General features: G+C 48.7%; 6 protein-coding genes across 6 annotated transcripts; 1 reads left to right on the top strand and 5 right to left on the bottom strand.

The window, feature by feature from the left end:
- Window positions 1–428: 428 nt before the first annotated feature.
- MAA_04476 (uncharacterized protein) lies at window positions 429–1,979 on the bottom strand (the record flags this gene model as incomplete). The annotated part of the gene is made up of 2 exons (XM_007822572.1): window positions 429–1,806; window positions 1,867–1,979. The coding sequence occupies 2 exons, from the start codon at window positions 1,977–1,979 to the stop codon at window positions 429–431; spliced, it is 1,491 nt and encodes a 496-aa protein (XP_007820763.1).
- A 1,220-nt stretch (window positions 1,980–3,199) lies between these two features.
- MAA_04477 (RING-14 protein) lies at window positions 3,200–4,350 on the top strand (the record flags this gene model as incomplete). The annotated part of the gene is made up of 4 exons (XM_007822573.2): window positions 3,200–3,242; window positions 3,389–3,556; window positions 3,645–4,263; window positions 4,332–4,350. The coding sequence occupies 4 exons, from the start codon at window positions 3,200–3,202 to the stop codon at window positions 4,348–4,350; spliced, it is 849 nt and encodes a 282-aa protein (XP_007820764.2).
- Window positions 4,351–5,295: 945 nt separating this feature from the next.
- Window positions 5,296–7,204, bottom strand: MAA_04478 (Cys/Met metabolism, pyridoxal phosphate-dependent enzyme; the record flags this gene model as incomplete). Its single annotated transcript, XM_007822574.1, has 3 exons — window positions 5,296–6,940; window positions 7,002–7,096; window positions 7,157–7,204. The coding sequence occupies 3 exons, from the start codon at window positions 7,202–7,204 to the stop codon at window positions 5,296–5,298; spliced, it is 1,788 nt and encodes a 595-aa protein (XP_007820765.1).
- Window positions 7,205–7,729: 525 nt separating this feature from the next.
- MAA_04479 (uncharacterized protein) lies at window positions 7,730–9,367 on the bottom strand (the record flags this gene model as incomplete). Its single annotated transcript, XM_007822575.1, has 1 exon — window positions 7,730–9,367. One exon carries the CDS (start codon window positions 9,365–9,367, stop codon window positions 7,730–7,732), a length of 1,638 nt encoding a protein of 545 aa, XP_007820766.1.
- A 1,336-nt stretch (window positions 9,368–10,703) lies between these two features.
- Window positions 10,704–11,294, bottom strand: MAA_04480 (Ribosomal biogenesis, methyltransferase, EMG1/NEP1; the record flags this gene model as incomplete). The annotated part of the gene is made up of 2 exons (XM_007822576.1): window positions 10,704–11,180; window positions 11,241–11,294. The coding sequence occupies 2 exons, from the start codon at window positions 11,292–11,294 to the stop codon at window positions 10,704–10,706; spliced, it is 531 nt and encodes a 176-aa protein (XP_007820767.1).
- A 1,886-nt stretch (window positions 11,295–13,180) lies between these two features.
- Window positions 13,181–15,811, bottom strand: MAA_04482 (ATPase, AAA-type, core; the record flags this gene model as incomplete). The annotated part of the gene is made up of 3 exons (XM_007822578.1): window positions 13,181–13,401; window positions 13,512–15,630; window positions 15,722–15,811. 3 exons carry the CDS (start codon window positions 15,809–15,811, stop codon window positions 13,181–13,183), a joined length of 2,430 nt encoding a protein of 809 aa, XP_007820769.1.
- Between the last annotated feature and the right edge of the window lie 519 nt (window positions 15,812–16,330).

Below are 16,330 nucleotides of genomic sequence, written 5' to 3'. Positions count from 1 at the left end.
ATGGGGAAGATGGCGGAATTCCACATGACAAAAGTGAATAACTGACGTATCCGGCGACGTATTCTTTTTGGCTTGGATGATACCTTGACGTGAAAGGGGTCTGGACTCAAGACCCTTAACATTGATACACCTGGCGGTATTGAACTTATTGAACGACTGTGACTCGAGGAATAACAGACGAGGTATCACGGCGAGTTGAAGGAAAAAGAAACACTGGCTTTTCGGTCTGTCTTGCACAGTGACGATGAATCTATTTAGCCCTTTTTTTGCCTTGAATCTGGCTGCTTAGCTTAGGCTTTGTTGCTGCATGGTTTTCATGGCGAATATGATCGAAGAGTTTCGATCTCGAAGAGAATTCTGCGTGGCAGACACTACACTGTTGCTATAATCATCTTAGATTTGTACTTAATGAATGCATGGGATTCTGGTCAACGTACTTGCGCCGTAGCCTCTTCTAGCTGTCGAGCCATTTTCCTTTGTCGTTTGGCCTTTGCCTTTCCAATCTTACCCTGAGTAGACACTGATACCTCATCAAGACTGACACTTTGAACCGATGCTGCAAGGTGGGCTTCAGCTATGTCTTCCACGCGGTCAACATCGCAGCCTTCAGGGCCTGAGAGGCGTAAGCGCTCCTCTACTTCATCTCTTGGAGCATATTCATCGGTCTGCTGGTCAGTCGATGAATCCGATGCTTCAATCTGCTCTTCCTGATAGGCTCGCCCGTCTGCAGGTCGGTACATGGTTGGGTCAGTCTCCTGAGGACTAGCTTCAGTGGTAAATAGGTCAACTGATTCCATGGTCGGGCGTTGACCTGTTTCTTGAACTGGAGCTACGTCTAGTTCAAGAGCGATACCTTCCTTCTTCATTTGTTTACCCAAGTGATGAACAGCTTTCACGTGCTTTTTGCTGCGCTCATGAGCCTCAAATTGCTGAGCACTTTTGAACGACTTGTTGCAGACGACGCATTCCAAAATCTCTACTTCGGAGTCCTCCTCGATATCGGAAAAATAGTCATCCAGTCCATGTTCGTCTTGCGGCCGTGACCACTCCGGAGAAACATAAGACTCGAACTTTAGTCGGTTGGCAGCACGCGACCGAGCAGCTTGTGCCGCAGCTGCATCTCGCAGTTGCTTTTGTCGCTCGGCGTCCGTCTGCGAATTTGGAAGGTATCGAGGGTCACGTTTGCGGACAAAAGTTACCAAAAATCGAACAGCGTCATTGAACTCACGAATAGCATCGTCTCGACATTTTTTATTCTCCTTCTCCATCAGACGACGTATACGTCGATCGGGAGCATCAGATAAGCGATACTTATCTCTCCACGAAAATGACTTTTTGGTGGAAAATCCTGACCATGCAGCATAAAAATGTTTCACAACTGCCTCGTAATCGTCGTCTGAGGACCCGAAAGTTGGGTAGTAAGAATGGTCTATCTGCCCAATTTCTGCGGCGGTTTCCTCCTCAAGAGCTAGGTGTTCAAACGTTTCCCTGGAGACACCAAAAAATCCAGTAGGTTCATCATTAAAGGGTATTGTGGCATTGAACCGACGTATTAAGCTGAATATTTCTTCCGTTGTGGTAAGGCGGACGTTACGAAATGTAGCGGGTTCGGTATCGTCCCCCGCAAGGTCATTCCCGGCTAGAATCGAATCGCGATGTGAGTCATACCAGGCCCGTTCCTGAGGATCAGATAAAACTTCGTATGCTGCTTGAATCTCTGCGAAGTTCCTCGTTGCCTCTTGGACATTATTAAGATTGCGGTCAGGGTGAAGCTCAAGAGCCTTCTTTCGATATGCCTTCTTGATCCTGGCAAACAGTCAGTAAGGTCTCATCATTCAAAAGCATCTGAATTATGATTATACATACTCGGCGTCTGTAGCATCTGTATCAACCCCTATAAGCTCATAGTAGCAGATCTTGGAGGGATTCGAGGTTGAGTTTTCACTTTGAGCCCCTGGCAGAGACTGTTGGGCACCCATCGTCCCCCTTAGTTCAACTGGAAGGGAGAATAAATAGCTAGGTTCAAGGTGCTATCACAGCCAAGCCTGGGCTAGATCCTGCTTTACGTTGGTGGCCCTCCTGCTTTTGGCAGTCCAAGCGTGCGAGAGAGCTGGTGCGAGTTTTATACTCAATGGATATAGGTCCGATGATCTGAACTCTTATATATATTGTATGGATAATTTGAATGCGATCAGCAATGCAGCAATGAAGACGGGTATGTAGGTGAAGACAGTGAGTTAGCTTTTGCTTGTCTTCTGTGGTAGATACGTCGCTGCACAATGATATCGAGTTCGTGCGCCGTAATCAAGGGCACAAATAGCATCTGGGTGAGTAATTATGATACAGAAGACCGCACTGAGCACTGAGCAATGGTGGCCGGTGGGCCGGGGCGAAGTGGAGCTTCGTAGCTCAACTTTAGCTTCGCTACCAAATATTGGGCTGTGGCTGTCGGTTTCCTGCAACTTAGTAGTTTATTGATTATATTATGAGCCAGTGCACGATATCCCAATATCCGTAGACGGTCCCGTAAGTGTCGGTTCAGAATCATTGTAGGCAAGCGAGTGATCACTCAGATGATACTAGGTACCTAGTAGCTAGCAGAGACACCGAACACTCCTTGTCTGCCTCTAAGTACTTAGACCTAGTAGGCAACCAAATCATCTAAGTACTTATGTATTGACATATAGGGAGAAGTTACATATGGACTTACTTGAGTAAGTACCTACTTAGGTAAGTACCTAGGTAGCTAGTGGAGGAGTTCGGTGTTATCTGCTTTCAAATGTCCTCGTGCCTGGGCACTGAAGTACTATGATAGCTCTTTGCTGCCCAATGGCTCGTGGGGCCTCTTCTGCCATACAATTTTCTTACTTACTTAGGTAAGCGAGTCTCCACGAGCGATTGGGCAGCTAAAGAGAGGGTGCTAGGTGGGTGGCACCAGGCGCTGGTGACATTAACCAAACAGGATGTGGCACCGGAGGATCAGTTGACTTCTTCAGGCGAAAAACCTTCAATGTTCGCTGACGCCACCAGATGGTCAGTATGTACTTTGAGCACTGAACATACCTAGGTACGGAGTACCTAACATACAACTGCTTCTCCCACACAAACCCCACTCACAATCTGAAGTTGGTGATGCTGACGCCAGTCTCTCTGGTACGGCCGATTACTCTGTGCCAGTCCGCAATGAGGACACGTCAAAATGAAGTTCGCTCGTGACTTTAAAGAAACTCTGGCTAACCAAGGTGCGTCAAGGCTCCCCTCCCGAGCTCCGAATCCTCTTCTACCTGTTCTTCTAGCCATATAGAGTACAGTTGATGGAGTCCAAGCTATCATCTTGTTTTCAGCTGCCGCAACACGGTTACACTGACGGCTGCATCTCATGCTGTAGATTTCCCCCCTCATTGGGTTACCAGAGCTATACCTTATGGTCAGCTGAAGAAATGTCTCAAGAAAGTGCAGCGAGAACTACGCGACCTGGGCCTCGATCCCGAGACCCTCCGTGCATTACTCGACCCTACCACAACATCTCCTGTCGCACTACAATACCATTTAAAAAGTAATCCATCACAGTCAAGGTACAAGGCGACTCGCTTTGGAAGACATTGTTCTTTGATCAAACCTGCTAACTGAGTCACCACGTCCAGCTGCGACCAACTCCAATTTCGTTCAACCAAAACTTACCGTCTACGTCCACTTGCAGGATGGTGTCGCCGTAGATGCGTCCCTGACACCCACGTCGCGGGGCTTCTTTGAGCGAGTTGCTGCGGAAATACGCTCTGATCCTATGGGCCTAGCAGGCACGCATGCAGATACGCAATCTACAGAAACCAGCCCCGTAGTAGCCTCTGGCCACGATGCTGATCGCCAGGCTGACGGAAACGACCATAATATGTATGAGACGGTTGAGGTGCCCCTGGTCTTTGATGCCGAGTTTTTCGACATGCTTCAAAGTGACGTGAATAACTTGGATGCTCTTCAAACAGAGGAGGAGGGGAAAATGACTGCAGAGGTGGTGGAACTAGGCAAGGAAGTCTCATTTGTTTGCCGAACCAGTCGGTTCTCCAAAAGTGACCTTGCTCGTTGGCGTCGCATATTCGAGCTATACCTGGATGCCGAAGTGTTTTTTAGTACTCATGAAAGAGATCATGGCACACGGTCAAGTCAAATGGCTCTGAAGCAGTTGCAGTGGTTCCAAGCCGAGGTTGAAAAGGGCCATCTTGCCAGGGACTTCAAGCTCCGGGAGAGCCGGATGGCCTTTTCAAGGTTCGTTAATCTCAACTTAAGCTTGTTGAAGAACCTTCAGTTCCAGGAACTGAACAAACTCGCCATAGTCAAAATCCTGAAGAGTGAGTGCCTCGGTACAAGTACTTATGCAACGCACACAGGCAGGGTTGCTAAGATCCCAGTAGAATTTGACAAAAGAACATCACTCGGCGTGTCCCAGACATTTCGATCCGCCATACAATCTGAGAGCTTTCTATCGAGAGATATGGCTAAAGACATTTGCGCTCAGATGTCACAGCAGTTGGTCACGGTTGTGCCTCAATTAAATGACTACCTGTGTCCAGTGTGCTTCTCTGTAGCATATCGTCCAGTGCGACTCGACTGTGGGCACGTATTTTGTATAAGATGCGTGGTTAAGATTCAGCGGAGAAACGAGAGACATTGTCCGTTGTGTCGAGCAGATGTCGTCATGAACGCGTCTGCAGGTAAGACTGCTCCAAGTTGTGTTTTTCAGCAGACATTTTCTAATTCCATTGTATCACCAGACAATCTTGACCGTGTGCTGGAAAAGTACATGAAACAATACTTCGCAAAAGAAGTGAAGGAGAAACAACGAGCGAATGAGATAGAGCGAGGCATTGAGGATTACGGACCTGGCTACACACATCATGACTGTGTGGTCTTGTAGCTAAAATAATAGCATGGCGTTGTCATAAGGACCTAATACTTAATGTATGCCTGTAATCACTATTGAATCATGCGACAACAAGGTCTAGGATTGATCCACTCCCGTTGCAAGATATCCCCTCATCAGATGTTGTCTGTTCGTATGTTCACTGTTGAAGCTGCAGTTCAATCCTCTTCTACTGACGGTATCATTTCCAGGGCGCTACTTCGCATAAACAACTTCCATACCTGATTGAGTAGTGAATATAGCTGGTTGATGAAGACAAGACTTATCATACTCCCCGGGCCTATCTTTTCTCAAATTAATCCGTATGAAAAAAAAAATAAATCTGATCTGCCAGATTTGACTTGTTATTTGGATGATGGAAGAAATTCATGGTATGACTAAGCGTCGAAATCTGAGTCCGTCTTCGGCATTGTTTCCGTCGCATTCAATGCTCTGTTGAAAATATTTTGAAGCATTTCAGTGTCTTCTAGCCCTACACTGATACGAACCAAATCCTCTGCAACCCCAAACTGCGCAGCCCAGGACAGCTCTTGATAGTGTGCAAGTAGTACGTACGGGCTACCCAGCGTAAAATTAGTTCCAAGGCTAGGCCCCTTGGCAATTTCCACGGAGTCATAGAAGGCCTCTGCATGTTGCCTAGAATGGAAGACAATGGACAGTAGGCCTCCGTATCCTCTGTTTGGCAGCCTGTACTCGTCGTAGTAATGCCTAGACGGGTTGCACTTGGGGTAGAAAATGTCCTTGACGCTTGCATGTTGTTGCAGAGTAGCACAAATAGCTTCCGCATTTGTGTTTATACGGTCCACTCTGTTGAAAAAATCTCGACTGTTCCTCTCCATGAAAATTGCATCCTCTGGCCAATATGTGTCTTCGTATATGTAGTTCATAGCCTTTTTAATTTGCCCGTAGAACCGACTGTTAGGGTTCAATATGGCACTCCCTCCCATCACGTTAGAATCGCCGGAGAATATCTTCGTCAGGCTGCTTACGACAATGTCGGCAGCTGGCAGAACGTTGATGTTGGCGAAAGTCCCAATGGTTTCATCTACAACGATTGCAAAATCGAACTCATCTGCTAGGCGACGAATCCGTTGTAGATCTGGACATATCAAGAGAGGATTTCCTGGAAATTCGCAAAATAGCGCCAGGAAACGATGACCAGTTCTCAGGAGCTCCTCAAATTTGTCCAGGTCGGCAGATGAGGCATGGCCGAAGAACTCACACCCCGGACCAAACTTCTGCAAAATTTTCAGCGTGTCAACGTAGGGAAATCCAAAGTTGACGCTTTTCATTTGACCCCTGGCATAGAGAAGAGCCCGGTGAGCATTGTAGATGGCATTCATTCCCGCTGGAAATAGATACACATCGTCCTCGTGTAAATTCTGCAAACCCCGTGAATTCGAAGCCATGACAGGTAAGGAATCCATGTCTTGTACTAGACACCCGGCAATTCGTCTTCGGATAGCAGATTTAGCACGTTCCACAAATGCAAGGTCTAAGTTCCTCCCAAATCTTTCTTCCAGGAAACGAGAGCTTTCCAAAGACTCCTCGTAGTTGTAGCTTCCCATATCCTTTGAATTACCATTATTCCCTGCTCGTTGGTATCTTTTGGGTCCTCGGATCGCCCATGGTGATGCTTCGCTTGATATTTGAGTTGAGTTGGTTGGAATAAGCAGACCATCTCTCAGCAAGCTGTGACAAAACTCGGCGCGGCGGCTTGAAACACCATCTCCTGTGTGTTGCCAATACTGTTTTGCTATGGGAAAAGCTGCCTTGGGCAACAGGATAGCAGATACTGTTGGAGCAAGCTTCTTCAGCAACGGTGATAGAGTTTTGGACATATCCAGAGCCAGCTCGACAAGATTGATTTTCTGTAGATAGCTGGGCTCTGCGTTGGTGACAAAGTTAATGCAGCGTTGTGCGGCTGCTGGAGTCGGAAACAGCATTGCCTGCTGGTCACTTAAGCCATAGTCTGATACAATATCTGAGGCAAATGCCTGAATACTTTTATGGATGAAGAACCTTGTGCCATTGCGTTGTTAGTAACAGTTGAGCCATGCGGGAGAGTCAATATAGCTTGTACCTGGGATAGCCAGTCGCCATCTTCTCGACAACCCACTTTTCGCCTTCTTCGTAACCAATATTGGATTTCCACGTGGGCAGTGACACGCTGACAGCCTATGCGCTATGCGTCAGTCTTTTCTGTAATGTTTCGGGCTCTCTATGGGCAGAACTCACATGAGCTGTGTCCTGGGGAATGGATTCGCCCAGGGCAAGCGGTGACATGATGGCTGTAGAGGGCTGGGGATATCCTCGCAGCTATGCGTGTTTTACCGGTAATATGTATGCGGCTGTGCGTTGGTCATGTCCTGGGATAAACTGCCGCCTTAGTTATGTTTTGACCGAAATTAGCATTTGGGTCAGAGTTGCCTCTGATCGAAGTTGAATTCGTCTAGTATTTACTATTGGTGGGGCGACCCTGGCGGGGGGGCCGACCATCGGACCTCCGCAAACCTGCTAACTGTGCAGCTAGTACTATGTACTCCGTACAAACTTAGGTACGTGAATACTACTATACTAGTACTACCAGATCCAATGACTTTAAGCAGGGTCGCGGCTCTAGGCAGCATCGGCGTCTTCATCCCCTGAACAGTTAACACTAAACAGTGAGCCAGCTAGTACAGTGGTGTGCTCTGTTCTTCGCACTCGAGCTGTGGCCTATATTACAGTGGTGGCAAAGGACAATGAGAGAGAGAAAATGTCATTCTGCAATTCCAGCTCAGAAAAAGAACTAGCACCAACCCCATGCTTTTAAACACCGCGTCTCCTCCCCGTTCCCACGCAACTGATGCTATCGCTGGGTGCTATGCTATCGTTATCGTTCCCCCAGTCAGCACAGCTGCTCCCCACACCGCTGGCAGGCAAGGGAACTTCCCTCGCAGAAACACCACTGTTCACGATAGTCTCTGGTAGGGGGATACGGCTGGCGGAGACATGACTCATAGACGGGGGCATCCATTGGGCACGGCTAAAGTGCTCGACTGTCGCCGGTACGGAGTTCATATGCCATGGCGTCTGGTCGACGGGCGAAGAAGACACGCGAGACCTAGCGGACACAAAGGTTTCTCGCTCAGGATCGAATGCTGCTGTTGGGGCTCGTGATGGGATGACTTGCCGTGGCATTTGCGATAACGGTCGCGATGCGACCGATGGCACCACCAGAGAACCTGTATTACGCTTGGCCGAGGAAAGACGGGTTGAACCACAGTCAACAATCGGCGGCGGTGTAGCATCACCAACCCAAACATCATTCAGGTCTCCTCCATTCCAGTTGGTATCTGCTACAACTTGTCGACGTTCAACTCCTCTCTCCCCAGGCGCCGTAGGGAGATTAATGCTTCTGATGCCGCGCAAGGCTTGCGGCCTGACCTGGCCTACACCTGCATCCGACGATTGAACCGGCGGAGGCCTCCGCGTGACCCGAGCCTCATATCCCCCCAATTGCCGACTCCATGGACTTCGGTGCGGGAGGTCATATTGGAAGGCAGTTGCCTTCACTGGCATATCTCTACTCGAGAAACCAGGCCTTCCATCTCCATGATTTCCCGCTCCAGGAAACCTTGGACCTGATTTGACCTTTTGTGACGAGGCCGGTGATCTGTCGGCATGATTATGTGTAGCTTCGTGCTTGTCGCTGGAAACTATTCCGTAAGTGAGGATAGCGCCAGCAGCTAAACCCAGAAGTGTACCAACAACAGTAGATGTGTTGATTGTGCCTGATACTCCTTGTGACTCCCCAGCTTGTGTATTCGTGGACTGCAAAGATTTCGAGTTGAGTGAATCCTTTTCCGAGAAAGTTCGTGAGAACTCTTCAGTTGTCCGATGTGATGATTCACTCGACTGTTGCCCACATGGTTCACGCTGGGAAAAGACCCGAGCGCTCACCACGGGTGTAGAGGCACCTTGACCGTACTTTAAACCACGGTCGATCAAGCCTGTCCAAGTTTGCCCACCATTACGGGTGCTCTGCTTCGCTGTGTCATCCAAGGACTGTTGACCAAGATACACAGCTTCTATCCTGTTGCCGTCCATGTCAATGACAGTTGCTCTCATGCAGCCAGTATTGGGCAGGGTATCACGATCAGTCGATCCTTGTAGCAGGAGTGTCTGTGACGGGTTCGCTTGGATACCACGTTGATAGAAGTTGGCTACAGCAGATCTTGTTGGCGCTGTAAATACAAGATGGACTGGTCGGTGTACGTCGTCGGGTGACAAGACTTGCCTGATTTCAAGAACCGGGCGTGTCGGTGTACCAAACACCACTGACAGGGGAGCTGGGTGTGATATATCGTCAGAACTGATATACACGAGTCCAAGGGGTTGGAGGATTGCTGCAAAGTACGATGAAGATGACGGGAGGTGGGAGACTTCGACAACAGGTAACACCATACTCAATAACCTTTGAGGCTCACCACGCAGTCTTATGTATCACGGAGCTTGGAAAGAGAAAGCAAAGAGGGCCCTTAAAAAGGGAAGGAGGAAACGGGAGTACGGGCCGCTCCACTTGAAAACTGTCATCGCATACTAGTTGCACTGCAGGTGCTGCAGGTAGGATTGGCTGGATTCGACGGCTCGAGTACTGAGACTCATGCCTGAGAGCTACCTACGATTAGGCATACAATAATTAGCACATTCAAGATGTCTGCATTATCCAGGCAGGCACTCCGTATCTTGGCCAGCCTGTGCAATATGACTTCCCTGTCATACCTGCATGTACCTAATGTATCGCGGCCTAACAGTTGCCGACCGTATGTAGCGAAGTGGCAACCATGAAACGCTGATTGACCACTTGCAGCACAACAACTGTTGTGATAAGTCGTGTTACATGGTGACACCCACACAGCCATTGGAGCCCATAGGCTTCGCTCACACAGGCATGGGACCATCGTGACCGTTTATCAACTCCTTGTTGTGTGCTGGCTCTGGGTCCAATGCAGGGCACTCAAAAGCCGTTGCGACTGTTGTAATGGTATTGGTTGACGGAAAAGGCGGTCTGAAGCATGGGTTGTTTCTGCATGGCTTCGCTTTCATTTTTGTTTTTGGCTGGGAACTGCAGTTGTATTGTCCTGCGGCACATATGGACCAATACTTGTCTGGCTCATAAATCAGGATTAAACGTATTTACGCACATACTTGTCAATGGCTTTATGATGGTGTGTATGCGGTCGATAAAGCGCCTTCAAATAACAACATATTTCGATTGTATATCCTAGAATAATGACTTACGATGTAGGAAGAATGCTTCAAACAAAAATCCGCACAGCCGGATTGACGATACTTAAGTCCTAAGCCCCGAAGTCAATTACCGCAATCCCTGTTGGTGGAAGGACTGTCCTGGCCCGGCGGATATTATGGTTGCTCGACAACGTGGACAAACCCTCTATCATGACGACCTCGAACAAGCGCCATCGAGCAGGATTCGCTTGATACTGATCCGTTGGTAGAATATGTCACCATAAGAACCAACTGAGCAACGGCAGCGGGAAATTGCTCCTTCAAGACGTTGAAAGAGCCTTGGACCTGTCCCCTGAACGCATCCGTGTTTTGGTTGTAGAAACAAGAGACGGCGCCAAGCCCAGGCGAACCAAGTGTCTGCCAGACGTGTCACACCGTGCGGTGATGTTGTATCACTGCAGGATGACCATACAGGCTGTCGCCTTGGCCGTACCGTACAATTTCACATATGCCAAGTCCTGTTCTTTATTTTTGCAGAAAATTGGCAAGCTCAAAGAACGTCCCATACATCCTCCGCTGCATGGCAGAATTTGCTGCACGCCACGCTGGCTGATAGTGAATAGTTGCTGATAGATATCTTCTCGTCCACAATCGAGTCTGCAAATGTGTCCGAGCCTTTTGCCATGGCCCCGACAAATACACAAATACTCTCCTTCGATCCGATTGTTTCCATATACTCACGGACGCGAACCAGCGGAGCATCAAAGCTGAGCGTCACTTTGCGGCAATTCGGGGGGAGGTGGTCAGTGATTGGGTTCTGAATCACTCGAAGCAACTTTTCATTCGAGTTGGTGGATCGGATCGACAAACGGTGAAGTAGCTGAACCATGAGGCCAGCAAATCGCTTGAATGTTCTGGGGATTCGCACAGAAGGAGACACTTCGATCAACACTCCCTTTGCTGTGTGAATGTAAATCTGCAATTTACCGGCCTTGTTGATGGGCGAATCTAGCAAAGTCAACAGGCACTGCAAGTAAAAGTCAGCACAGTCGAGTAAAAAATTCACCCAACAGAGGAGGGATGTGACCTGATGTGTGATGTCCGGACGAGCATCGCTGATATCACGATTCATCTTCCGCATGACGCCTATATGCTCGTCGCTATTGAGCAATGAATATTTGTCCTCACGATGAACGCCGGTTCTGCTACTACCGCCATGAGATGCTTTATATGTTTCGAGACTTGCATTTGATAGCACAACTATCAGTCGCTGAGAGTCCTTATCCGTTGGTGGTATGGCAGTGTGTTGCTCCGCGACCAACTGAGGCAATGCCGGGGGAGGTAACGATTGTGTCCCTGCTTCGTGAGAACACAGGGTAAGGTTAGTCTTCTGCCCGGTGAGGATGTATACAGGGGGATGGAGGCTTAGGTAAAAGCCATTGTAGGGCCTTTCTTACTAGGTCGTTTCACCCCAGTGCGGCGATCCGGTGATGACATGATGTTTAGTGGTGACCCTGGCGAGGTGAGAAGCGGTGAGATAGATTCACAGCTAGCTAATTCAGCTATGCAGTACCATGTAATTGACCACGTTGCGTAGAAAAGAGGCCCTGCTCACGGGTCCTTTCAGCTCCTGGGCGTGTGCTGTGGAAGATAAAAGATGGCGGGTTTCCACGAGAATCTTTTGTCGTCAATTTGCCCCACTGCACAGGTACATACCTCGTAGGCACTTACCTAAGTAAGTCAAGCAGACGTTAAGCAACCCCCGCTTCCGAAACTACCAAGTCTGGCCTGGAATTACGTAATAACGCCGAGTAAGCAAGTGTATTTGGCAAGCGGTGACCCAAATCATAGTTCAGGGATGCGGCAAAAAAGTCCCTTGCTAACATTTTACAGGTCTCCTACTTTACATGTTTATCACTTGACCCACTGAATTTACCTCTGTACTCGAATACTGCAGACCTCAAAGATCCGTATTACCTCACTTCATTGCGGCGGCCATATTGGAAGTCCGGAAGTAGGTTGCATAGTCGAACACGACAAGAACTTTACTTCATGAGGGTGATACTTGTCGCCGTATGCTAGGATGTCTTCTCAAGTCGCGAAAGCTGCACGCCGTGTGGCCCACGAACTTCATGGTGTAGTAGTATCTGCCGGCTTAATGCAAAAGACTGTCAAAGTCCGAGTAGGCGGCCAAAAGTGGAACAAAGTCGTGAACAAAGTAAGTCTTAATCTTGTTGCCTATGGTGGGTTTTAGCTTGGAGAAGCTACACTGTTGTCCATAGCATCCTCCAATATTGGGCTAACTGGCGGTTGCTTCAGTGGTTCCCTGATCCGAAACATTATCTTGTACACGATCCCAACTCGTCACTGCGAACAGGGGATGTTGTGTCGATTGTGCCTGGCTGGCCGACTTCACGGCATAAACGACACGTTGTGAAACATATCATTGCCCCTTTTGGTGCTCCTATCAACGAGCGACCGCCTGTTCCAACGCTAGAAGAACGAATAGAGGACCGGGAGACAAAAAAGGCAGCGAAAGCCGAACGGAGGCTGTCGAGGACAAACAGTTAGAGTGTGAGGTCATGCGTGAGGGCACTTGGGAATGGAGCATTATCGACGTGGCTCTAGCATCGTTTGCATCATATATATATGCAATGCACTATACTAAGACAAGACTCCGTTACCGTGGAGCTTACGAGAAGAAAGGCGAAATTATTGGCTTTGGTCTGAGGCAGGTGTTCAACGCATTATGAGTGATTGATACGCAAGCAAAAAGCACTGTATTTGTGAGCTGGGCTGACAAAGCGGATGGAATAGTAATACGACTGGAACCAATCTATACGACGTTGTAAGATATAATACTTGTACTTTATGCCGCGAATTGAACCTTTGAAGCTTTTGTCTCCTGATCACAATCAGCCTGCGCATTGCATTTGAAATGATAGTGAAGTATGTGGCTGGCTCGAGTTAGTGACTATACAAAATTCAGCTTGTCATGCACATTCTCGAAGTTTTGAGGATCCTTGTCTAGCCTCCCCTTTCTCCGAATTCCTTAGCCCAATCTTCATACTCCTTCAGCCCAGCCTTGCTCACGCTGGGTCGTATTGTGCTTAGACTTGCTTCAAAGTCTACTAGTAGAATAGGTCGAATGTCATCCATAGTCATGTGAAGTAATGCTTCACCAAGTGACCGAAGTGGCCCCATTGCGGCATCCTTTGCTAAAGCAGTAATATCTGAGCCCGAAAATCCTGAAATGATAAGTCAATAAGATGTATGAGCTCGTGTCTTGGTTAACCACCTTTCAGAAAGAGAACGCGGAATTTGAGTAACAGTGGAAGTATTTTTGCACCCAACTTACCGTCCGTCAGCCTAACAAGTGTCTCTATATCTGATTCAGAAAGGCCGTGCTTTTGTTGTCCTAGCAGCGTTCGTAGTTGCGTTTCTCTGGTCCGTGGCTCTGGCAGTGGAATGTACTGTCGTCGAACGAATCTACGCCTGGCTGCTTCGTCAATCGCCCAAGGAAGGTTAGTTGCGGCAAGAACAAGAACTCTGTTTGCATCTCCTCGCTCTTTATCTTTTTCTGTAGCTTCTCTTCCAGCAGCTGCGCGTTGCAAATCACTCCATTGTATCAGAAACTCTGTTTTGATCCGCCTTGTAGCCTCATGTTCTCCTGACCCAGATCTTTGCGATAGAAGAGAATCGATCTCGTCGACAAATATAATGCTGGGAGCTAGAGCTCTTGCAAGGCCAAACAGAGCACGGACTAGCTTCTCTGATTCTCCAAGGTATTTGCTCGTCAAGCTGCTGGCCGAAATAGAAAAAAATGTGGATTTCGACTCGGTGGCCACGGCTCGTGCCAGCATAGTCTTTCCCGTCCCCGGAGGTCCAAATAAAAGCATACCCCTGGCCGGCTCGCGCAGTCCCATAAACAAATCTGGTCGAAGGAAGGGATAGACAACTGTTTCTCTAAGAGCATTCTTAGCAATTTCTAGCCCAGCAATATCTCCCCAATGTACCTCGTCTCCTTGCACGACAATATCGTTAAGAATTTGCTTCGCCGCTCCTTCATCAATACCAGATGGCAGATGCTTAAGAATGGCGGCCTTCCTCTTTCCCCAGGCCTTCGCTGTGGAGTCATCGTCCGAATCTAAATCCTCAAATGATTGTGACTGTGCATTATGAACTACCAGGGGGTCTTTTCGCTTGGTCTGTCTAGGCTTGGAGAGCGAATCGGCTGTAGGGCTATCGGAATCGCTTGAGCCGCGGTCCTTTACTTGTTGTTTATCTTGACGAGATATGTTCCCATGACTTGGGACCCTGTTTTTGGACGTTGGGTAAGACGGCTGAACCTTTCTCTTGACCACTTCTTTGCGTCGTATTGCACTGTCGGAGAAGTTCCTTTTCTCTGCGGTCTCTTCTGGGTCATCAACGGAAGATGGGTTGGTAGCCTGCTCGCCCCTCGAGATTCTTGCGGATTGACCGATAGTTGCAGCCGCACGTGCGGGCGAAATACGTTCTGATTTGTTCAATGTTGGATCTGAAAAATGTGTCTCTTGGCATGACGATGCGTTCAGAGCGCTGGAGGCGGCGGAAACGGATAGCAAGGAGGACTTGGACCGCGGATACTCTCCGGAATGTCTAGATGCACCAATGGATTGCAATCCGTTGAGGCAAGTTTCTGTATCCCGCTGTGTTACCAGTCGTCTGGAGTGACTGTCCCATTGCAAAGGTGATGGTACAGGCTTTGTCTGATCTGAAGCGGCCCGAGCAGTTAAATGAGGGGTCGATGAACTGCTATCAGAAGCGGGTATTTTATACGGTCGTTCTCGCGATCCGAGAGCACTCCATGCCAATGTTGCTGCTTTACTTGGTCCCTCTGCCGCGGGCTTTGGCGAACGCCGAATCGGTTTGCTGGGTTTGTCATTCGTTCTACCGGAACGGAGGGTTGTTCTCATAGTATGTTTTTCTGGGCTACTGGAACGTAATGTTTTATCCGTCCTACCGGGAAGATTTGGTGACGATGACCTTGAATTTGTGCCAAGACGGAAATTTGCTTCCACATTCTGGTTGCCTCCGTTTGACATTGAAGTAGTCGCTTGTTCCGACGATGTTCGAGGAGGTAAGGCCGGTCGGCTAGGAAGTGTGGGTCGAGAGAGTTCCGAGTATGTTACGGCAGGAATGGTGCCTTGTCCAATGGAGCCTTTTGGACGGTTCATATTTCTGTCTTCATACGGTGTCGAGGCCTTGGAAGTACCAGTCGCTGGTGGCAGAGGCGAGCCTTCTTGACGAGAAACACGTAGAGCTTCTAGGAGATCAATCCTTTCTTTGCATTGCAGCTCCAACTGATTTAATGCTTCCACTAATGCCTTTTCAGTATCCGTTTGAGGCCCGTAGCCTGGAACGGACTTGGTAGCTCGGTGTTCGTAAATTTGCTCGAGTGCATGCCTCCAATGGCGCATTGCTTCTAGCTCGTCACCCTGGTGAAAAGTTCTTTGTTAGCTGATTGAATGCGGACCCGGGCTGACGTTTGTGACGGACGCGCAAAAATGGGAAACTCGGATGACGCACCTGGCTCTCATAGTAGACAGCTGTCGAGCAACTCAGATAGCTGTCGTCATAAGTCTTCTGGAGCGCCGTGAAGACCTTATTTCTCAACATGGCACTGAATTTGATGGCATGCTAGCCTAGAGAGTAAAGGCTCTGCCGACCCAGGGCTTTGGCTACGTTTGTTGTCTTCACAAGAAGAGATTGGTTGGGTTTTCAACGGCCCTCCTCGTTAGTTCCTCTGATGCGAGCGCCGTGGTCTCGGGAACTGCTGTATCGCTGTCGTTGAATGTTAATTGGGAAAGTGAAGAAATGCTATGCTTTGAGCACTGGACAAGAAACGGGTGTGGTTTGGCAGAGCCTTTGGTTGTTGACGCTAGCATAGCCTCCGTGCCAGCAACGATCCAAGACCGGGGCTGTGGTTCCAGTGACGTAAGGCAGAGTTTAGGGTGTTGAGCATCAAGTTGGACTACAGTACCCCTCGACAATCTCAAAAGATCGGATACGGAGTACGGAGTAGTTACTCCGTATTGGAAAACGGGCATCCAGGATCCACATTCTCCCATGCGGGGCATCTTGAGCACTACAAGACCTGGGCATAATACAAATACATAGGTTCTTCAAAGTTGGACG

This window comes from Metarhizium robertsii, assembly GCF_000187425.2.
Source record: "Metarhizium robertsii ARSEF 23 chromosome Unknown MAA_Scf_1, whole genome shotgun sequence".
Classification (NCBI taxonomy): domain Eukaryota; kingdom Fungi; phylum Ascomycota; class Sordariomycetes; order Hypocreales; family Clavicipitaceae; genus Metarhizium; species Metarhizium robertsii.
Note: the sequence above shows the minus strand (reverse complement) of the source record. Positions and strands in the feature narration are given on the sequence as shown.